Raw genomic sequence first — 24,609 nt, 5'->3', positions numbered from 1 at the left:
ATTTGTAGTCTTTAGTAGAAGAGCATGATTTATGTCTTAGAATTTAACCATTCTCTGTAATAAATAGAAATGTGCCACAAGTATTTACTTGGTTGCGCCATGGGAAAATTTTTAACATATTGTTCACAGCTCCAAAATGCTATAAAAGAAGGCATGTAATTTGAAGACCGACTATCCTTTGTGATTTTTAACCAATAGATTGATTAATATCTTTCAAAAGAGACAGCAGCCAAAATGTTTACATCTCATTAGGCAGAGAAGAAGAGAGCACACACAATTTTGATTACGAGCTTGGATGGTTCATTTCTTTGGGCTTCACATCCCCACTACTTAAGGCAGACTGTAACTTTAAGATGTTATCTCTTGCCTGCACAAATAAACAGCCAGTTATGCTTTTTATGGTGGGTAGTTCTCAAACCAACAGGGGATTAAATGATATTAGCTGGAGTTTGTGGTTCCCTGCTGAACTATCACGGGCTCCATGGATTCCTGTCCTGAATATTTCACAGAGCAAACACCTCTTATCTGAGGTGATATTCTCACACTGGCCTCTTGGCCATGGACTTCAAAAGCTGATCACAGGGAGGGCTTGAGAGGCAATAACCCTTAATATAACAGTCTCTCCTGATAGGGATGGACAAGGTAAAGGTAAGGCGTCTCTGAAGTTTGCTCTTGTGTGTTTAGCCCCATGGGGTGATAAGGGGCCATCTGTTTTTCCAGTCTGCAAACTCATCTTTTTCACACTATCCCAGTATTAAGTACACTTTAGGTCTGACTGGTATCAGCACCAGCAATTCTTCAGTAATCTGAAGAGATTTTCTCGGTATTTTTAGCTTTGATCCCAGCAATTGTCTTAGTTGCTATTGTGTTGGGTTTTTTTACCTGAGCAAATATATGAAATAAAATTTAAAACCTTACATTCAAGGTACCATTGTCACAAAGAAAATAAGTCATTGGAATAGGTGTTATAAAAGATATTTTAATTACTTGTGGGTAAAGGGAAATCTTTGTGCTTACCTTAATGATTAAACTCAAAACATCAATTCATCTTTATTAAATATTGCAATAGAATATCACTACTACCAGTTCTAGAAATAGAAAAAAAAAAAAAACCTGCTTCAGGCCTCAAAAATATTGTAAGAGTTAGTAAAATGCTACTCAGATTTCTTTTATTGTGAAGTTCCCAGAACATCTTCCTTCATCTTTGAATCTTTTCCCTGCAGCCATTTTTTTATCAATGAAATATTTGGATTCAATTGCAATCTCCTGATGGCTTTATATGCAAACACTGAATACTACGAAATCTGCAATAAAATGAAGCAAGTTGCAAACACTGGCATGTAAAAAAAAAAAAAAAAAAAAAAAAAAAAAAAAGCCTAATTTTTTTCAGCACTTTATTACCTTAATTTGTTGTTTTGTGGGGTGGGGGTGGTGGCTGTCTTTCAGGAAATTGTTCTTGCTTATACCAACTGATTGCCATAAAATTTCTGGAAATGCAAGAATGTAGATCCTAATCCCACAAGCTTTTACTTGCTTTGAGCAGTCCCGGTGATGGAGACTACCCCACCAACCTGATTAAGATTTACTAAAATAAGTAATGTTTACAGAGACAGAGATTGTAAATATTATTATGGTACCAAAAACATGCTAAAAACAAAAGCATATTTACATTCAAATGCTTCCTGAAATCTTACAGAATTAAATTGAGAAGAAATGTTTTGTTCTATTGTAAAATATGTCCATTTAAAGTGAATTTGCTAATAACTTATTTACTTCAGATTCATTCTTTTCTCCCCATCATCAATTACAATTCATGTACACCAAAATGGACCAAGGGAAAGATCTTGAAAGATCTTCTTTGGAAGAAGAAAACTAAAATTAGATAACTGTCCAGAAAACAAAGTATTGTTAGTTAATAAAAACTCACTTACTTAATGTTTTCTGCTTATGATGGCAAATTAATCACATATTTGCTTCCCTTGATCCATAGTCATATCCCTTTTCCATAAATTCCTCTCTGTTAAAAAAAAAAAGTTGTCTTTTTGATATCTGACATTGCATCCATTCAGAAGAAATTTGTTTGTGAGAGCTGTTCTCCGAATGTTTTTCACTTAAAACAGATTAGCGTTCTCTAAAAGCAAAATATAACAAAGCTGTTTCATTTAATAGTGGAATGTGTCCTTTAATGAAATGTCTGGGTTTTAAATGCAGTAGTGTACAAAATTATTTTCCAGATATGATTCATTAACATCAGATATTAATTCAGTGATTTATTTGTATGGAAAACAGATCACATACATGTATTGCCATATAATTTATGTTTTTATTTATGATTGCTGCCAGGCATAATGTGTTCTTGCTCATCATTTTTATTTTGTTAAGCAAAAGTTGGTTTGCAAAAAATAACTTAAATTGCTTTGCATAGTACTTTTATGCTGTCAAGAGAAATTATCAATTTGTAATTTGATATATATATATAAATCTCAATAAAAAATGATGTATCTTCCTAAGCTGGTTTTGTTTTTAAAATCTTCCTACAATATATTTTTTAAATAAACAGATTATTTATTATTTATTATTTATTATTTATTATTTATTATTTATTATTTATTATTTATTATTTATTATTATTTCTGGTAAAGAGTTTAATTTATCCAAAACAGTGAAAAAAAATGCAGAATATCTTTAATTGGTTTGAGGCTTTTTTATGCTAGAGAAGAGGTATTGACTAAAAGATCAAATCCAGTTGTTATATTTGTATCTATTTTTATTTCTATTTTGAAAGGTAATATCTGTAGTCTCAGAAATCCTTTATTTTCAGTGAAAGTTATAGTAGCATCTTTTGTGGGTCCTACAGGAACAGCTTTGCAGTAAAATTGATTTTCAATATGACTGGTCTGTGTCCTAACAAATTTAGCAGGAATTTCAAGAAATTTTGTCAAATCATCTTTGAAATAGTTGCATGATTAGGTCCAGTATTTTGAAGCATGTTAACACAGAAGTAGAAGTGGCAGAGTGGAACCCAGTTTGTTGAATTTTCCAAAGCCAACACGAACAGATCAAAATAATTTTTCATTCACTTAAATATTTGAGTAAGCAGCATTCTTAAACCTGCATCAAATCCTGGGAAAACAGTAAAGAAAATCCATTTATCAAGTGATGTGATGCTGTTTCAAAATTGTATTTTAATTAATGAATGTGTTACATCAAATGAATTAGTTACCCAAAAATATTTGTGATATTTAAGTTACCATGTGAATAAAACATTATTTTTCTAGTGGTATAACTGCACCAATGGTAGCTTTGTAGAACACACATGAAGATGGTGCATACGTTCTGGACCATGTACTTTTTTTCTTTTGGCTCTTTTTGGGTGCATCTATTCCCACACAGAGTGGACATCTCTGGGATTTTCCCAGGAGACTTTTTGAGGAAAAATCTCGAGGTCACAAAAGCTGAAGATCTCTAAGGGATCTTTAAGGAAAAAAAAGTAGTAGCTCTGAAATGTTTTCATCCATCAGGAGTTTCCTTCCTATTCACTGAGAATTGCTGAAGATTTTTTTTTTTTTTTCCAAATTACATTACAAATTTGAAAATTCTCTAAATGAACACTATTTTTATAATGTTTTAGGTTACTGATAGGGAGTAAAGAAGATTACTTTAAAAAACACTTAAAAGGGTCTGTGCAGTTTTAATGGCTTGAGTGAAACAAAACACCAAACAGGATGTCCCTGTCCCCTTTGAACTTGAGGCATCACATTGACATGAAGCTACTGAATTCTCTCATTAGTTATGTGGTGCTGGAATCCCAGCAGCACTTAATGAAGATAAGTTTTTATGTAGTGCTTTCAAAAAAGAGTAGGAAATTGAGTCTGATCAAATTTAGTACTCCATCACAGACATAATAAAGTTGGGAAATCAGAAAAGAAAGGAAGAGGAAGAAAAGAAAGAAAAATAAAAAAAGAAAAAGAAAAAGAAAAAGAAAAAGAAAAGAAAAAGAAAAAGAAAAAGAAAAAGAAAAAGAAAAAGAAAAAGAAAAAGAAAAAGAAAAAGAAAAAGAAAAAGAAAAAGAAAAAGAAAAAGAAAAAGAAAAAGAAAAAGAAAAAAGAAAAAGAAAAGAAAAGGAAAAAGGGGCAGAGAGAAAAGAAAAGAAAAGAAAAGAAAAGAAAAGAAAAGAAAAGAAAAGAAAAGAAAAGAAAAGAAAAGAAAAGAAAAGAAAAGAAAAGAAAAGAAAAGAAAAGAAAAGAAAAGAAAAGAAAAGAAAAGAAAAGAAAAGAAAAGAAAAGAGTAAAAGAAAGGAGATAAAAAAATAAAAAGTGAAAAAGATTAATATCTAGAGCATAAAATAAGAAGAAATTTTGTCTTTCATTCAGGAAGAAGAAATAAGATTTTCCTTGTTGTAATTTGCATTGTATAGTTAAAAGAAAGTAAAAGTAAGATACTAGTCATTTGCATTTTTTTGCAGAAAATTTTCAAAAACACTTTTAGATTATTTACCTGCTTTTTTATTATGCTTCATTGTATTGGTAGAAAATTTTGTAATCTATTTTAATGGAACTGGCCATCATACACTATAATAAAGGTACTTACAGCAAAAACACTTTAGCATGGTGCACACTGACCATCAGAACTTGTCAAAACCTAAACTCAGCATTTTTAAGAGAGAAAGCAGAAAAGAAATCTTCTGTTCCAAGGTGGGACAGATACTTCAGGCAGAAACTGAGAGAATATATTTAGTTCAGTAAAGAGTCAGCACTGTTCTAGATATATTTCATCTGACAGACAATAGCAGTCTTTTGGCTTTGGCTGACTACTAGCAATTAGAGTGTCATAAACCAGATGTCAGGCATTGCATCTTGAATAACTTTTTTATCCAAAATTTGCCTATCCTTCTTGTCATCATGGCTCAACTACCTAATTTAGTCCATTGGATAACACTGTCCTTGCTCAGTACCTGTTTTTGTTTTATTAAAATTAGTGAAAGAGTATCTGTAAAATATATTGTTTTGATCTGAATGTTTCCTTAGCTTTTAAGATAACTGATGCACAATTAGTGGACTCAGAAACAAATAAAAAATGAAAATAGTTCAGATAAAAGGCCTCTCATTGCTACAATTCCTGACCAATTTTATTATAATTATACTGCTATGTCACTGAACTTTCCTTCTGTGTTATTTTCAGCTCAGTGACTTTTACCCCTTAGTGTCTTCAGGAGATTGATCTGTGGAGATTTCATTCTTGAAGCATGTCCCTTGAGGTTTGATTTTGCTTCAGTTTATCTCTCTGAAGTAGGCAATCATTTCCCTCTTTCAAATGTCTTGTTTTTGAAGCAATATAGATATTTATGGTGGCACTGTTTAGAGATACCTAATCTGAAAAAAAGGGCTTGAGAGCAGCAAATTAATTCATGATGGAGGAGGACATTTTCCAGTGATTCAGCCTGGGAAATCCCAGGTGTGAGGATGGGAAGGCTGGACATCAGACATCCAAGCTGAAATGATTCTTTTGACCAGGTGGTTTAGCTTCTAAAACAGCAGGACAAATGGTCAAATTCCCTTTTTTTTTTTCTGGGATATCTAAAAGCCACCCTGGTAAATGCATACCACTTACCAAGTTTTTGTCATGTTATTAGCAGAGAAGTGCCAGTGTATTCAAGGGAAGAAGACACTGAACTAAAAGGGTGTTAGGAGAGATTGAGCTAAGTACTGAGCACAGCTTTAAAGAGCAGAGGATTTATGTCTTAGACACAGAAAGCAAGGTGCACAGGGGGTTGGTGGGATAGCAAATATTTTGGGTCAGATATGTAGTCTGAGGAATTATTACTGGTTTTAATTGAACAAATTTGGTATAGAAATTCTCTGTGCACACAATTATTTTCAGCTTTTATGAACCAGGGAATGATACTAGACATTCATAAATGAATAAGCTCTAAAGCTAAGAAGATTATTATTATGACATACATATGTAATGTAAGTAGAGCAAACATAATATCTACATAATTTCCAAGGTACCTGTATAAAAATGCCCCTGTTAGCTTGTAATTTGAATTATTATTATAAATACATTAGGTAGTATTATTATAAAGAAAATACTTTCTAAATAATTTCCAGTAATTGCATAATTAATACACTAATTTTTTATGTTAATATTATTATTATAACTTGCTTTAATAATTCAAGGATTTGAAAGTAGGTCTCCATAACCTACAAAATCTCTATCAAGAATAATTTTTATTGAGGCACTAATGGAAGCATAGATTACTTAACTAAAATATATTCATCTTTAAATTCCTATTCACCTGAGAATCTTCTCACTGAGCATGCTGTATTCACAATGCATGACTTTGGTAGATGAAAGCATATTTTATATACTTGGGTGTAAATAGTCTTTTGGAGCCATAAATGTGCTTCCTCCCTCAAAGTTTGGCTTTCTGGACATTTTTATTAACATCTTATTAAGTCCAGATTTGTCTGTGACAGGCAGTAAGAGAGGTGTTTAATTCCAAAAAGACCATTTCTTCAGAAAATTTGGGATCTTCCTGGGGATATTCCTCTCTTCCTACTGAGTAGTAGATAGACTGGAGGAGTAGCAGAGGCAAGACAGCTAACTTTTCCTTACTTAGAGGTAGGGAAGAAGAATCTTGACAAATATTAAAATCAAGGTTTTTTTCCCATCAGTTTCAATATGTAGAAAGATCATAAACTGAACTTGAAATCAAATGAAATTATAAATGAGACTTCTTTTAATACAGATCAAGTTGCTAAAATGGGTAGGTAAATTCCCTAAAAATAAAATGAACTGCAGAATCTTCAATATTAAAAAAAAACTTTGTGCACTACACTTTGTACTACACTTCACTGGGAAAAAAACATTTTGACATAAATTGAACTGTCAGGGTTGGTGATAGGAAATTCTGTTGGTTTTGTTATTTTGCACCAACATATGAATGATGTGTAATATAAAAAGAATTTTCATCTCAGATGTGGTTGTCATTTATCTGTTAGCAGTAACCAGTAGTTTAGAAGGGGTGCAGGTATGGATATGCAATGTTGAAGGTGAGGGAAGATTCCTAGAAAACTCCCAGCATGCAGGTGTTAAGCTTTCTCAAAGTCCAGCTGCCTTGCTGGCCCCTGCTTCTCCAGCTCTTTCAGCTATCATAAATAATAAATAAATACCCTGCACATACCCTTCTGCACATCAGATTGTATGTATGTATGTGCACACATATATTTGGGCTGACAATTAAGAATTATGGTGGAGGGGGGGGTGTTAATATTCTTCAAACCTCTGGACACCTTCAGGACTTGGCCCATCTAGAAATTAGTTTGTAGGCAGACTGCAAAATCCTCCTTTGCAGCACCTAGTGTTGGTGCATTTAGATGACACTACTAATGGACTAAAATTTTCCAAGGAATAGAAGACCCTAATGAGGAGAAAGACTATAAAGCCAGTTGTGGTGTTTTTGTTGTTTCAATAATTTGGTTCTTGAACTGAAAGGGAGAGAAAAAACAGGAAGAAGCTGGCCACAGAACAAATAAATATGGCATTGGCTCATATTCATTACAACACATTGGATAAAAATGAACAATGGCAACTATCAGCTCTCATGCACTTCCTTGGAAAAAAACAGTGTTGTGTAACTTGGCCAAAAAGACAACGACATGTACCACTGCACTTACACAGCCCAGAAGGGGAGTCAAACAAGCACCAGAAGAAAATAGCTCTTTTATTTGGAATATTTATTACTCTCATCAAAAAATATCAGTTTAGGATATCACTTGCACAATTTCTACTCTTGGTTTTCATAAAAATTCCAATAAACTCATTTTGCTACTGAATGGGAAAGATATTAGAAAGATTCAGAGACTTGGGGGGATACAAAGGAGAAAAGAAAGGTCAGCACAGAAGAAAAGGCTTAGATGAAAGTATGTCAGAGCAAAGCTTCCCATGAAAGATTATTGAGAATAAAGCTTTTTTTTCTTAAACAGACATAAAAAACCAATATATAAATCAAGAGCACAAAAGCCCTGTTTTATGATTTTTTTTTTTCTGGTGCTGTTTAATTTTTTTATATCTTTTTTTGCCATTGTTAAAAAACAGCCAAAACTTCAAAGGCATGCTGCATGTGTTCTAAATCAGGACTTCAGTGCTGATGTATGACAGCACAAAAATTAAAACTAAATAAATGTGCTGTCTAAACTACTATATTTCTCAAAAAATTACTTTAAAGGCTTTAAAAAATTAGAATTATTGATTGATCTTACTTTATCAACCGTAATGTTTTCACCAGAGTAAAGAACAAAATATTATATTAAAAAGACAGAAAGGAAGAAAAAAAAGAGTGTTGTCTGAGCATATCTGAACACCTGTATTTGGCTGTCTTGCAGTTTTGTCAGACAGGAAAGGAGGCAAATGAAACTTTCCAGTGATTTGTCAGATAGTCAGTATGGACTGCATAATTTCTCAGTTTATTCACTGGAAGGCTCCTTTATAGCCAGGGGTAAATCAATAAAAACAAGCCATTATATCTGTGAAGGAAAGAATAGCATTTCTGGTCTATCACATAAAAATGGTTGTAGGACAGATGTATTCTCATGAAAAATAGTCAGTGCAAGTTTTTTACTGTTTTCTTTTCAAAATATGAACTTTTTAACTTGTTGAGTTATCATTCCATTTTAATTTACTTACTTTGTGTAGGATCTTGCTGTTTTCTCTTAGGAATGGCATGTCTGACTGTAAAGGTGTCTGGCCACAGCACACCCATTAAATCTGCTTGCAACGAAAATTGCGTGGCTGGAGTCTTTGTGGCGTCCCTTTTCCTCTGGCCTCTGCTTTTACAATGGCCATTTGCTGTTCTTCCACTAAGTCATCTTGATTTGTATTGACTCACTTGTTTTATCAGGTTACAAAAGGGGCAAGTGGCCCAGGCAAATAGGAATGCAAATGCTGTTCTTTTTTCATAAACCTTTCTTTTACTTTTAGGGCTCATTTGTCCCATCCCTGCTAGTATCCTTTTTCCAATTCTTATTAAGAAATAGTCCCTGGCTGTAATTTATATTCTTATTTAAATCTGAGGAGTGATATTTCTTTGCAAAGGTTCCTGGATATTTGTGTGATCAAGCGAACTGGTTATTTACTAGTTATCATTTTATCTTATTAAATCCCTATTCTGTTTTGTTCAATTGCTTCAGTTACACATTAAGAGAGCAGACAGTATAGGATGTTATTTTATGAGCACTAAGTAAGAAATATATAATTAAGTTTAGGAAGTCAAAGTATGCAGTGTGCTGGGAGTCTCTAAGCTGAGTATGTCTGGCAAATACTAATATGTGTACAAATAGTGTTACAAACATGAAACAGGGCTACACTACCTGATCTATTAATTTACTATTAATTTGATCAGTTCTTTTACTGTTAATTTGATCAGTTCTCTTAATGTATAAAAGATTGACCATACTTAGATGTAATATTAGGCCAGGAATAACATCCTAGGGAGTTCTGGGCTGCCCCAGCTTTAACCACCTGACCCTGGTATCTCAATTGAAAGCCCAGATACCTGAGATTGTTAGTGGTGCCTCCAGAGGCTGATTCAACATTTCCAGAGCTCTCCAGGAGTGGCTAGCCCCAAAAGAATCTCTCAGGGTTAATTGCAGATTTTTTGGTATACACTAAGTGCTAAAGTTGCCTTTTCCATATGTGGAATTCAGAGTTTGCCAAAATTCATCTTGGAGACAGTTACTTTGATATTTTTAATGAGCACTGCTCATATAGATAACACATTTTTATTTTTGATAAATTTTGTAATAAAGGCTTTACAGTGTTTCATCGAGGAAAGGTTCATCACTGTTTCCATACACACGTCACCTACAACACATGTATGGAAGTGATATGTGTGCTTTTCATATTGAACTTTTCAAGATGTGGCCTGAAACTTTGTTCATAGAAAAAAAGAAATATCAAGAATTTAAGACACTGCACAGTTATTGTGGGAGCAAGTAGAAGTTACATTTGTGTTGTCTAAGTTTCTGCTTTTGCCTTTTTCTTGAAGAGGTCCTCAGAATTTTTTATTAGTGGCAATCATTTGATGATTGACAAGGGAGTACTCTTGGACTGGCAAAGTGTCACTACCTTCCCCTATAATACTCTCTGCTGTCCAATGAACTGCTAAAACCTGTCATTTCTCTCCTCCTAATTTAATTCCTGATTAAGATAATATCAGCACATGAAATAAAATAAATGAAAAATTCTAATCTGGAAGCACTGAAAGTAGCACCAGTAGAGACTCTTTCCAGAACAAGCTTTCCAGTTTGGCACAAACATTTATCCATATGTAGGATGAATGGGTTGCTCACTTCAGTCTTGCCTGAAATTGTTTACACACTCCTTCTTTGGAACAGTAAATCTAGAGATTGCATACAAAAACTGTGCACAAAGGAACATTATTTGGGTTGTAAGGTCAATTGCTCTGAAGTTAGACCAAGAGAGATTTATGATTGCTTGCACAATGGACCCTTTTTGCATATGCTGTAAGATAGAGATGTTAATTAAATGAACATCTACTATTCTGGGCCTTTGCTTTTCTCTGCATAGAGACAGCTAAGTTCAGGTTTTAACCATAAGCCAGCAATAAATTCTAACTTCTTGATTTCTGCCTAAAGCTAAAAACTATAGTAAATAAATGTTCTCCTCTGTATATATTTTTTTTCCTGTTATCCACTCTCCAATAATTAAAAGTAATTTTAAAACCCAACAAGTTCTGTGATTGGTAAAAAAATAGCACTGTGGTACCCTAAATTTCTCATTTCTTAAATCTTAATTTCACATTAAATAAAAATGTTTTTATTTTTCTATCTTCCAATGTGTAACATCAGCTATCAGGTCACTTATGCATTGCCACTTCCCATGAAAAGACACAGCTAGAAATATGAGCCAAACTCTGATAAAAATATTAACTTGCATTATATAGCAGTCCCACAGAACAGGTAATAGTCATGTCAAAGCAAATTTCTCTTGAGCATTTCCAGACAAATTGAGAGTACAGGAAGACCCAGTACAGAATGTGCAAGAAGTAAAAACAATCCTAGCCTAAAGGGGTCATAAGGACGATTCCTGCATGTTTCTTGGGCATCTGAAACAGAATAGGAAGAAAACAAAATTGGTTTTTTACAACCTTCTCTGCCTGCAACCACACACCTGCTCAATCACACCTGTATCAGCCCTGCTGGCTGCATGTGTTGGATTTCACACCTTTTGAATAGGCAATATCCAGATCTTGCTCTGATTTGTATAGATTTTAGCACTAAAGAAATGTTTTTTATTAATAGCTATCACTGCCAAAAATCATCTTAAGTTTGGAAATTACTTTTTTTGTTTACCTACGTGCAAGCACTTGTCTTCAGACATGTTTTCTGCTGAGATCTGAGCATTTGGTCCTTTCAAGTGTTATAATAGATACAAAGATTTACTATTTGAGTTCACATTGAGTACAAGGAAAAGGAAAAAAAAATCTTTGTTTGTTATCTTTGTTAAAAAGACTCCCAGGCCATCTTTGAGCTATTCAGGTTGGACTGAGTATATGCCAAGGCTTGAGATGGATTTATGCATCACCTGAGTAAGAGATAGAAGCCACCTTTTCCACTGCTCACAGCTCCAGAAATATAAATCCATTGCAGCCATTGGATTACTTCAGATTTTGTCCCTGTGACAGTATGGTAGTATGTCTGAATTAGTGATGTGATTGCTCCTAGAGAGGACCAGCCTGTTGTCAAGTACCTGCTAATTTAAATGTTTTCATTGCTTTGAGGGTTATCACAAACACTTTTGCCCACACACACAAACCTGTCACCCAGCACTGTGCCAGCTGCCTGTGTTTAGAATTCTTTTTAGTTAGCAACTTATCACTGGGGAGTCCAGAGTTCACTGCAGCCAAAAGCTGAATGATTTTCATGTCAGTATTACTGGGCACTGTCTCATCTTTCTCTGCAAATGAAGGATTTCAAAAATCCTTCAAATTCTTATACAAAAGTATATCCCTTGGGGAAAATTCAGAAATGCACTACATCCACTTGTAGAAACAAGATCATAAACTTACTCTGCTCTCTTTGCTTTCTGACCCTTTCTGATGGTTGTAAGAAAATCTGTTTCCTTGACAATGTTTAGTCTCATACTCACATTAATTTTTTTCTTGCACATCCTTCCATGCTTGTATTGTCTATTAGTCACAAGTGTATTTATTTTTCCTCTTGTTTAATATGAGTCTCTTTTATTAACCGAACAAACACTTCTATCCTTTTCCCAATTCTCTTATATCCCATTTTTTCTTTCATTTATATCTCTCATGAGTAATTGATATGACTAATTAATTAATTCCCCCACATAAATTTTAGCATTAAAATCCAGGTAAAAACAGTGAGAAGATGCTAAAATTTTGTCCCATAGCCACTTATTTTATGAAATTAAATCAGCACTTTGGCCAAAACTGAGAATGACTGAAAAGTTTATCCTCTGCTGGAGTGACCACTTAATGTCCTAATGAATGAAACTGTTCTGAATTTGATATTTTTCTCTGTTTATCTCTATTTATTTGTAGTGAGACAGTTGAATGCCTTTCTTGTCTAGGGTTTCTAAGTGGCTTTGCTATGAAGTTTGGATAATTTTTGCCCAAACTCTCAGCAACTGTGGCTCTTTAGCTTTCATCAGAGCGAAGAGTAAATGCAGTCCTGATGCTGCAATTTGATATATATTATTTGCTAAGATTCTAGAGCCACTAGAGAGCTTTGAGCCACTGCAGCAAATTGTTTTACTTCTAGCTGTTAAAACTCTGGAGGGAGAAACAGTAGCTATGCTGGTAATAGATTTTCAGTGTCTCCAGCTAAAAAAGCTGATGTACTGTTTTCCCCTGAAGAAGAAATAACTGTTGCTGCTCAAGAAACAGTATCTCAATGTGGAATGAATGGGTTTTGCCCTGTTGTGAACTTCCCACTTTCAAGGAGAATGACTAAGATGACTGTTGCAGCTGCAACAACATCTGGAGTCCTCAAATTACCTTGACACTAGTTATCTGGCTTTAGTGTAGCACAGAATTACCATTGTTTGTCTTGATGTTTCTATTCTTCAGTGAAGATTACCATTTATTTTAGGTTCTCCAGCTTCTCTTAAGACTGCTCTCATGCTATGGTAGCAGCATAGATGGTGGTAATTTTCTTATATATGGATCCTGCAGAATCAGGAGTGATTCTGCTCCTCACTCTGAGAAAATCCAGAAAGTAGTACTCCTTGACTGCTCAGCCACCTGAAGGCATCTTTCACCCATGTCAGCTTGCAGTCATTGTTTTAACTTTCTCTAATAAGAAAAGGTAGAAAACCCCTGAGTAAAGAGCTCCATGAGGCTTCTGAGCCACTGATTCTCAAGCATTAATTGGTGGGTCACCACCTGGCTGCAGAATCTCACAGAAAGACTCTTTCAGATAACTGTAGGTTAAAAGACTGGAAAGGCAGGGATGAGATATTCAAAATTCTAAGAAAATATTTTATTCTCATATGTATTTCTTGGGGGATCTGAGGGAGGGTGGTGGGGAAGAGGGTTGGTGTTTCTGTGGAAATTAAATTAAAAAAATTAAAATGTTTTCTACATATTCCCACCTGTTGTGCATGAGAACAAAGTGGCATCAGTCCTGCCTTCACCTGAAGCCTGTGCAGCTCCCTGCCACCTTCTCTTGTGCTCCTGGCAGGTTAAGGCTCCTGCAAATTCTGCTGTGTAATAACATGACTGACAAGGTTCTGACATGACTTCTCTGTTCATGGAGAAGGCTGGATAGAGTCACCTATGTAATTCAAATGGTAGCTACAATTGCTTTTACATTTCAGGGCATTTGTGTGTCCTTTTAATAATATGAACAGGTACAAAAGGGCTGTTGTCTGGGTTGAAATCACATCCTTAATTCTTATATGTTTTTTTGTAATAGAACAACATAATAGAAAGTTGCTCAATGTATTTTACTTGGAAATTTCAATTAAGCAGAAGACTGTAAGGAGTCAGACCCCAAACCCAGTTTCAATACTATTTCCTCTAGCAAGTTTTACACATTACCTTTTCAATAAGTGGTGACAGGCAGTGCATTTCTGGGTGATTATAGCATGTGTCAGGTGGGGTTAACAGGCACAGGGCCAGAGGGAAAGTGAATAACTATATGAGATGTACAGTAATCCCTTAGAAACACAGTGCCTTATTCCCTTCTGATTTTATAAAATGATGTTTATTAAACAATGTGATCCAAATCCTAAGGGGCACTAGACCTCTGATACTAATACTGAGCTCACCAGGAAACTTGTTGCCAAATTGGTCAGGAAATAGAGTGTTTACTTCAAGTCTATCCACCTACAAGAGCCTCTCCTTGATATGCTTATTGTATGTGTGTTGCTAGCCTTGGAATGATGAATGGTCCACATCTGGAGGCTAGGTCTTTAGATAATGGTATATGCTGATTAACACTGGCTAAGGAACAAGCTCTTAATTTAATCTGATATGTTGATGTGGTAGGGTCAGTAAATGACTGAAAATAAAATAAGAGTCTTAATTTCTGTGCTCTGAGAAACTGTATAAGTTGGAAAGATCCTTTAGTCTGTGTTGATTTCCTTGGCAGAATATATTAGATCATCTTCAGAAAATGGCAGTCAGTTCTCAGCTTCTGAGTGATGGAGTTTAAATCAGATCCTTTGTGTCAGCCTCCTGGGTCAATTCAGCATTAACTGTATTGGTTTTCCATCAGTTAGAAAAAGAAATAAGGCTAGATCTTCCCATTGGATTGTTTTCAGTTATAACTCAGTGCCCACATTTCAGCTCTTCATGTATAACAGCAGAATCTTTGCCCCACATATTTTAAAAATGTGTCAGGTTGATTTTATAGGCAGTAGCATTATAATAAACTTCTACAAACTTAATCAACCTTACTGATTTATTTGGATAGTCAATAGTAGTATCTGATTTTCATTCCAGCATGGAATAGAAACAAATTCCTCATATTTTGAATGATTTTTTTATCAGATGTCTTGTTTTTTAGCCAACCCCTTACTGAGCCTAGACTCAGATTTGGAGATATAATCATCTGTAACTTGTAACATCAGATGCATGTATTGTGTATCAGTTTAATCAGGCAATTTGATCAGATTTGGAAGAAGTTATGATAACAGTATTACCACATGCTCTATCAGCTTGGCAGATTTCGCAGTATGTGGGACAGATTTTCACAGATAATTATTAGTCTGATTAGACTATCTCCACAGAATCCTTTTAGAGGATTTTTAGTCTCCAGGAAGAAAGAAAAAAAAAAAAAAAAAAAAAAAAAAAAAGGAAAAAGGAAAAAAGAAAAAAGTTCTCCAAACTGCATGGAGAATCCTCTCACCTCACAGATGAAGCAACAGCCTTTTTCAGAGAGATCTGAATCCAAGACTCTGAAATACCATCTTGCTATATGAAGTCCTGCAGCTTCTCTCTTCTGACTTCTGCTTTCTGATGCAGAACTACTTGTTCTTGAAAAAACAGGGAAGATCTCTCTGGACGGATTACCTTGCATCCTGTCTGGCTTCATTTAGTAGGGGATTTTCTAAATAGGATGCAAAATAAAAAAAGAGAGGAAGATAGCAGGACAGTGAAGAAATTATTAGTTGGGCCAGCTATAGGAAGGGGCAGACATTAAGGAAATGTAAGGAAACAGAAGAAAAGAAGCCACAGAGCAAAGAGCTAGTAAGAACAGGGCTAAAAACATCCAGCCTATTTTGGGAATATCCAAAAGTTCCTGCTTTGACTTTGGCAGCTGAAATCTGTGGTTGAATATTTTCCCTCTGAATCCACATAACAGCACTTCAACAGTTCTAAAAGCTTCATAATTATTTTGTATATTACCGTGACCTTTCCTGGAGGGTGCAGAATCCCTAAAGCTTGATAATGCAAGTAACAAAAGAAATGCCATCCTTATATTTTTTGCTATTAATTAATTGGGTGAAGAGTTTGTGAGAGTGTTCTTCCTCCATATGTTTTTTCTGAGGAACATTTTGCCTTATGTGGTGAAGGTGTAAAAGTTCTTCCCTCCTGAAGGACTAAATGCTATGTACTGTTTGACACACTTGGATACATCCATATCTAAAGTGGGTTGAGAATAAGATCTTACTGAGCATTGCAAGGTCCCCTATTCCTGTAGCAACACAGGTTTGCAGTATTTGACTTTCAAAGAGGTATGCTATGTATCCTTGAATATATATTGAGATTTAATAAGTTATGTTCAGTGTAACAGCTAGAGAACAGGCTAATTATGAAAAACCTATTATTGTAGAGCTAACAGGCATGCAATAAAAACATCTATTACATAAATTGTTATTCCATAAAAATGTGTTCCTGAGAATATTGGTATTTATTTAACATACAATTAGTGTCTAATTTAATATAAATTAAATGTCTGCTTGAGACATGTAATTTGACGTGTTACTGAGCTTCCTTCTCCCATATTAAAAGCAAGAAATCAGCAGCTAATGCCTGGAGGCCAAGTGTACCGTTTAAATTCAGGTACCTCAACACTAACATTTGTAATTTCAGCCATTTGGAAAATGTTTTTCATAAGAATGTATTTGGCGTCAAAATCTCCTTTTCCCCCCTCACTCAAGGCCACATCCTGCCAACTGAGTCAAGTCTCTGACTTCATCCAAATGAAGTTTTGATTAAATAAAAGGTCCTGAATTAAGAGCTGAGAATAAAATATGTTCTCCTATCACAGAACACAAGCTCTGCAAAATGTCCCAGCCCCTGCTAGTGCTGGAAGGGTAAATTATCATTTGACTCCTGTATGGACATATTTATTTAGGACACGTAGCCTGGTGACTCAGGAAGTTATGTAAAAACTGACCCAGTTAATTTTAGATGCTATTGTTGGAAGAATATCAATGAAAATTAATCAAATAGTCACGAAAGAACCACAGGGAAGGAGCACGGAACACTGGTGGGTAGAATTTTGGCAGTGATCATTGCAACAGTTTTAATGAGAGGAAAACACATTGTCAAGTAAATTAGAGAGTAATGACATGATTAAATGGTAAATAATAGTTAAATACACGCTTGGAGGTCCAGGACAGAGACTGTGGAGGTTTTCTGTTTTGCATGTATTCCTCTCCAGGCTGGTCTGAGTATCCAGAGGAGCTCACCAGAGCTCTGCTGTAATTTAGGGTTGGGTTGTAGCTTTTTAAGGCACTGAAGCCAAAAGAGCTGTTGGGGCCCTGCTGCTGAGGCTGAAAAAGCTGATGCTTTCTGCACAACTCTAAAGCTTCTCCAACCTTTCAGTTGTTGACGTGTCCTTGTTCCTTCACTAGCCATCTCCAATGAGCGAGGGCCAGCACCACTGCTTTGTTCAGCCTGCAGTCACCCAAAAAATGACTGTGCAGGAGACATCTGCTCTCCTTATGCACAGTGGGGGAGAGGGAAGGAGTCTCTCTTCTGCTGAGGCAGGTTTAGTCCCCACTAACTGGGTGTTTGCATGTTTGCTGGCAAAGCAAATTGAGTTGCATATATGATTATTTATGCAAACGAGTTCTGTGGTGCTGGCTGGGAGTTCACCCCATCCGTATGGCTCCTTTCCCTGTCTGCTGAGGAAAGGATGCAGAAAGAATAAATTCACAAGTTGTCTTCATTCTCAAATGCTTCCTTTGCAAAATGGGAGGTTGTCCATATGAACTCTGACTGGTTAGCTTTACTTCAGCCACATGTAACACAACACACAGTTGTGTGATGAGCCTGTCAGAGGGGAACTGACCTGGATAAGAGGTGTTTTACCTGCCTGCTGCTTGCCACTGTCCTTTTCAGATTATCAGAGTAAGGATACCTCAGAAAAAAACAGAACAAAACAAAACAAAAAACCAAAAAACAAACAAAAACCCTGAAATAACTCTGGATTCTCTTTTTATAGGATTTTTATGTTCTTTTGGTTTTCAGTAAGGTCAGGTAGAGTACAGTTACTCCACTGATTTTGGTCAAATGAGGCTTCAGAAACCTCACACATGCCATTCCTTGCTGCTTATCAGAACTGAAAAGAGTTTGGAGGGAACTTATCTGTTACAAATAGAAAAAAAAACAACCCAGGATCTTTACTGGGGTATCAGTCCATCAGTCCACTAAAAGATGAACTACTTCCTTAGATGGTAATTCAAGTGATCAGCACACTCTGTCCTTCAATAATAGCCTGACAGATTCCTCATTAGTATAATAGAATAATAATTTTCTCTTTCCACCTTCTTACACTAGAATAATTTCTTACAAAATTCTGAGTATTGTATCTCCTCCAATAATAGTGCTGCAGGAGGGGGAAAGGTATAATTAAAAATTACACATGTTGGTTTTGTTTTGAAATTTTGTATTCTCACTTCAAAGGTTAGCAAATAATAGATCATATGCAGCTTATCTCTGCAAGGCATAACATGGATTAATGGTTACAGTCTCAATCTAGTCTTCTCTGCTTGAATGTACATTGTGCATCCCCTTTTTTGTGAAGAAAAAAAGTAGTAATTTCAGAATTACTTAGGAGTGTTTTATTTCTTGTGGAAATAAAAGGTTAATAATAATAGGATGATAGCAAATGAATATTTAATGCTTTTGCTTGTTCTGCTCAGGATACCCAAATGTTGGATCTGTTGATGAAGCAAGTACTTTCAGTGTTTAAATTACAGAAATTATGAAAACAATAGTTGGCACAAAATTCTCACAATTTACTGGCATATTGCATGAGCCTAATATTTAAAAATGCTGCACTTCTCTGAAATGCAAAATCACTGAGCACATTTACAATATTTCAGCAGGTAAAGGGCCAAGAACTGCTGCTGATTTCTAGATATCCATGTGAATTGGAAGGCCCAGGATTCAAAATGCCTGTCTGACTCCTTTCTCACCTTAAGTTGGCTTGATCTCCTTATATCAGGGGAGATGACGGATTCTTTTAATGGTGCTTGTTACTATTTTCTTCTTGTTTTCATTAATCATTTGGCATGAACCACAGCCCATCTTAAAACTATTACTTGACTGGGATTCCTTTCTTTCCATTTTCTTACTCCTGCACTCCAGGGGATTTCCTTGAGGAAGCTAACATCTTTCCTAGGTTGCTGCAGTGACACAGGATCCAAGTTTCTTTGTTAAGAGTTTCCATAACTCATTCATTCAATCACTGGCAGTGTTGGTACTGTTGACTAAAGTTGTTTCTTCACTTTCTAGCAAGTCACCTTTACTTTGTCAGGGTAGCTATACTGAAGAAAAGCACCACCATGTTTTAATCTGGGTTGGAAACAGTTTATCCTGGTACTGTGATCTCTGTTCAGAAATATGCTTTCTGTGAAGCTCATTGTATCCTGATTCAGTAAGGGGTGATTATTACAGCATTGATACCAGGAAAATCAACAGCCAACCAGCAGACAAACTAATATTGTAAAAATGATTATGGGTTATATTATGTATGGTTGTCTAAATGAAGAAAAGACATAGCAGGAGTCTTTACATTTATTGCCCTACAAACCTCAGAAGATTACAATGTGGAGATAGCAATATTTGCAGCCATACAAAGTTCTCCAGTGTGCAGGGGCAACATGGTAGAGCTTTCCCTTCACAGAGTCTGTATAACACAAAGGATAGTGTCATCTTAAAAGTGCTGTTGGATTCCTCACACACTCAAAGGGTGAATGAAAGATGTGGGGAGCCTGTGCCTGTTCATTCTTCTTCATTTCCTGTAAATGTTCTGTCTCTGACTCACTTTACACTGTTGGCACACTCTTCTTATGGACCTGAAGATCTCATTTGTAACATGCAGACAGAAATAATTTCTGTAGGTAAAAGACAGCAGAAATTGGCTAAAGATCAAAGGTTACCCTCATTCCACTCCTTCCTTCACTTTTATTATCCTATCTAAATTTGGTCTTTTGTAGAGAGTGGGGTGGGGGGGATTGTTGGAGTGTTTTTGTGGATTTTTTTCATGAGGGAAGGTTGACTGGAAATGGGAATTTAAGGTTTTATTTGTTATTCAGCCCTTTATTTGAACCACAATGTAGTTACTTTGCTAGAATCAAAACTGTGGTAGTTTTAAGGTACGGAAGATTGGACAGTGGCTCAAAGAAACAGCATTTAACCTCAAATGTTTCTATGATCATCTGTATGTTAAGTGGCAAATAGAGGAGTTTTGCTGTTTTGGGGTTTCAGGTCTGTACAGCTTATCCAGATTTTATACAATAAAGTTCCTAATCTAAAAGCAGTTGGACATGTGCTTAACAGAGATGTCCATTTTACATCCCAAGGTGAAAACAGAACTAAAAGTGAGTTTGGAGAATTTCTCTGAAAAATATGCTTGTAATTTTCACATTTTTAATTTTCAATGGTCTTCTTCACCGGAACAAAAGATGTTGATTTTCCTGTCTTTATAGAACTCCAGGGTTCAGCAGGTACCTACTAATGCTTTATTTAAGGAAATGAAATGCACTGGAATGAGTAGTGGTGACCATCAATGGAGCAACTAGTACAGGTCAAGTGGGAAAGTTAAGAATAAGATGTGATGTTTATTTAACATCAATAATTTCAAATCTTTATTTATAATTTCTTACTTGAAAGAGATTAAACAAAAACAATAACTGTCTTAGGAAACTAGCACAAAAATTCTTTCAAAAATCTTCACTTCAAATTGACATATTTCATGCAATTTTTCTTGTCATTAAAAATGCAATTAATTGAATTTATTTGAATCACAGATGAAAACTTTGTGGTAATGTCTGTGTAGTTATAGATCACCACAGAAAATGAAGTACCATCCTTTTTGGCAATGGTGCAGAGTTTCTTAGAGTACTGCTGGTCAGGAGTGAGTGATACTGGTAGAGATAGCTCCAAAGTTCTAGACAGTTTCGACTTATACCAAAACCCTGAATTAAAGTTGTTAGTGCTGCTTCTAAAAACACTTCAAGATGGAGCTAAGAGGTAACATATGTTTCCACTATCTTTCAGTCCATGATTTTATATTATTCTCAAACCTCAAATACAAAGGAAGAAGTTATTTTTAAATAAAAAACCCTTCATCATCCCATTTGGAAAGCACTGTTATTTTTAATTATAGCACTGTAGTTTAACTACAAATATTATTTGTCATATCAATGCCATAAGTGGCCAGGGTTATGTCAGATCTCTCTAAATAACATGACTGTTATGCAGATAGGAGGAAAATCAGGGTGATAATGGTTAACAAAGGTAAGAGGAGAGATATCCTCATGTTTCAGCTTATCTCCAGCAGTGAGGGATCAGCATGAGGGACATTATCTCACATGTGCCTCATAAAAAATTCCATATATTAACTCCAAATCATCTGGTGTGGGCCATGGTCAGAAACAGGATACTGGACTAAGCATATCCTGTGCTCCCTGTACAGTATTCCAGAGCTTTCTACATTCTCATGCAGCAGATGTGAGACATGCCTGCAATGCCTGTTGTGCTTTAATTGTTTGCACTCCTGTGTTTGAACCCCAGGTTTTGGTCACCTAACCAAGCAGCTGCTGGAGCTGGCGGGCGGGCGCGTGGTGCTGGCGCTGGAGGGAGGGCACGACCTTACTGCCATCTGTGATGCCTCTGAAGCCTGCATCAATGCCCTTCTAGGAAATGAGGTAAAGCAAAAATCATGTCAAGGGGAGAGAATGAGCAAAGTCTGCCGAAGCTGCTGTCTTTGGTGTTCTTTTGGTAACAGTGGTGTCAGTCCTTTCTTCGTTTGGTATACAAACCGTGGAATTTGGATATGTCTTAGAAATTGACAGACTTGGTTTGTATAAATGCCTCTACGTTGGATGATTATACAAATTCTTCAAATTATTCCCAGTTCTGAGTCATATTTAAAACCTCCAAGTTGCTTTTAGTGATGTGCTGAATACCAGACTTGACATCCCTGGCAGTCTTTGGTGCCCATATCATGTACTAGGAATGCACCTATCTATCATGGAAAAAAAAAAAAAAAAAAAAAAAAAGAAAAGACATTTTTAAGGTAACTGGTAATCTCAGAAATAGGGTATTGCAAAGGCACATATTTTGCAGTATTTTGACACTTCACTTCTGAAACATTAGTGAAAATGTGCACAAGATTTAAAAAGAATTGTAAATGAAGATTCGGGTTGATCTGTATGCAGTTGAAATGGAGTTTCCAGGAGTTACCAAGCACTGTAAATGTTAACAACTTTTGAGAGGAGACTATAAGACTAAGTAAATATGAGTATGTGCTATTTATGTATACAAATGCAAGATAAGGATTCCTATTAGTGAAAATATTTCTGCTGTCCATTAAAAAATACCTTTTATCCTATAAATACAGTAAGAAGGAAAAAAAATTGCCAGAGGTGCAGCCAAAATAATTTATGAAAGGGACAAAAGCCTTTACCATAAATTGTGAATATTGCAAGATCTTGTTATAAAGGGGAGTGTGCTACTTTGTTTCCCCTTCAGGGGAAGTCTTAATAGCTATATAATCTCTCCACTCAAATGTATTAGTGCCAAATTGCAAGCTAGTCTGCCAGTTCCCTTCCACCTCAAGGCTTCCTACCTATGTGAATAAGGTGAAATAACATGTCTTCTGATGGATGTTGGGGAGAAGAATTTTCTAAGCACTCTTTTAAACCTTTGCTTTGCATCTTTATGGCACATCAACAATGCCTGTTATTTTTACATTATTCGTAAAATGAATAGCGTTAGCTTTTTCAAAAATATTCTCAGAAATGTGAAACAGACACCAGAATAAAAAAAGAGAAAGGTTTCAATGGGTTTTATCTACTGTTATCTTTGATAAAGTCCATAAGGAAAGTTTTCCAGTATGGTGGTATATGCCACAAAAAAGCTGCTCAGCTTAGTGTTAGATCTTTCATTTAGGTACTGAAATATGGATTACATAACCCAGCTTGGGACATTTGATAGTCTTAGTGAATGCAGCATTGCCTTCCTGACCAGCTGCCATTTCAGGGCACCCTCATTGATATTTCTGTTATCATCTTCCCTGTGACAGCATCTTACACCACCAGTGGCTTTCACAGCATTTCTAAACCCATTCCCTGAAGTTTTCATCCTTGGAGTAATGTGAATAGTTCTATGCTGAAGGTGTCATGTATCCTCCTCTGTGTAGGTGCCTGGGTCCCTCTAGCCAGTTGTGACCATTTGGTGGTGCTGCCCATTTATAGAACCTGCCTTATTTTGTTTTACAGTTGTATCAAACCTACCAAGCTACTATTTCTGCTATCACTGAATGAGAATGAATACAAAAAACCCCATGCAGCCATTTTTGATGAACATAGTCCTTAATGACTTGAAACATCTAAGACAATAAGCATTTTTCCCATGTCCATTTGCTAACAACATTGTCTTCTGGGACATGCATCAAGTGGTTTGGTGCAGCAGAATTTCACAGACAAAATATGCTATGTCTGTGAAGAAAAGTACCCCAGAGAAGATGTTGCTACCAAGAGTACTACAAGAAACCAACATTGGCTTAAAAGAATAAGTAGAGGTGTTGCCAAGGAGCAGACACTAATGAGAAAGTCTGATACCTAGCTTAGCAGTTAGAAATAGATTTATGGCAATTTGTACCACATGGCCCACAGCATATATGTACACTGCTTGATTTCAGCAAACTGTTCATGAACTTGCACAGCAAACTCCAAGCATGTTCTGCCAAGGATGGATTTTTTTTTTTCTTTAAACAACCAATTATGATAATTTGGGGATGCATTCTTCTTTGAATGCAATTCTTTACAGGTGATTAATAGGATAATTATAACTTATTATCTACCTTTCACTTTTACAAATAATGGTATATGCTGCACCCCTAGTTAAAAATATTGGCAAGATTTACTTCAGTTCTAAACACTACACATGTATTTGAACTCAAATTAGAAAGGTTGGGAAAGGCCTTTGTGAGGTACCCTGCAGTTTGTCAGATGTATTTATTCATGTGCTGAGGATTAGAATTCATAAACATTTTGCAGAGCTTTTTGAAAACTTTTTCTTTTCTTTTGTTGTTTTTGGCCAGGACTTTTCAATACAGAAATTCACTGCTTCGTGTGTCCTATTACCAACAGAATAACACTTTAAAAAAAATTCTAAAACTAGCCCCAACTTTCAACTTTCAGGGAATGCTGGTCTAATATGTTACCTAAGAGGTAACATTAAATTTACAAGTGCAAAATACCTTATTTTCTCTGTTTCTCTCAAAGAATCAAGAAGGAAAACATGTTGACAACCAAAATAGATATATTTTAATTTATACATGGCTTATACCTTAGTGATTTGTTTAGTAAGACAACTTCTCACTCTTGTCTTAGATAAAAAGTGAGTGAAGACAGTAGGAAAATAATACTCTATCAAAATAATCTTCTTTAAATGATTTGAGCATGGAAGGACTGTATAAGTAACAGAATTTCAAGGAGCTCCACACTCTTTCTGACAGCAGCTGGAAAGAAGGCATGAGACCCTGTGGTATCTAAAATGACTCAGTTTGGTTTGGCTTGAGAACACTTTCTTAAATAATAAACAAACTAAAAAGGAAATAAATTAAGGATAAACTTTATAAAGATAATTTT

General features: G+C 35.5%; 1 protein-coding gene across 3 annotated transcripts in view; it reads left to right on the top strand.

Moving 5' to 3' along the window:
* HDAC9 (histone deacetylase 9) overlaps positions 1-24,609 on the top strand; it is a 446,072-nt gene that overhangs the window by 397,948 nt on the left and 23,515 nt on the right. For all 3 annotated transcript variants that reach the window (XM_056484523.1, XM_056484522.1, XM_056484524.1), the window contains one exon: positions 21,527-21,660. In XM_056484523.1, coding sequence (XP_056340498.1) covers positions 21,527-21,660 — 134 coding nt within the window. The remainder of the gene's footprint in view (positions 1-21,526; positions 21,661-24,609) is intronic.

The sequence above is a fragment of the Oenanthe melanoleuca genome, chromosome 2 (assembly GCF_029582105.1).
Source record: "Oenanthe melanoleuca isolate GR-GAL-2019-014 chromosome 2, OMel1.0, whole genome shotgun sequence".
NCBI lineage: Eukaryota > Metazoa > Chordata > Aves > Passeriformes > Muscicapidae > Oenanthe > Oenanthe melanoleuca.
The sequence above is the reverse complement of the archived record's forward strand: the minus strand, read 5'-3'. Positions and strand labels throughout refer to the sequence as shown.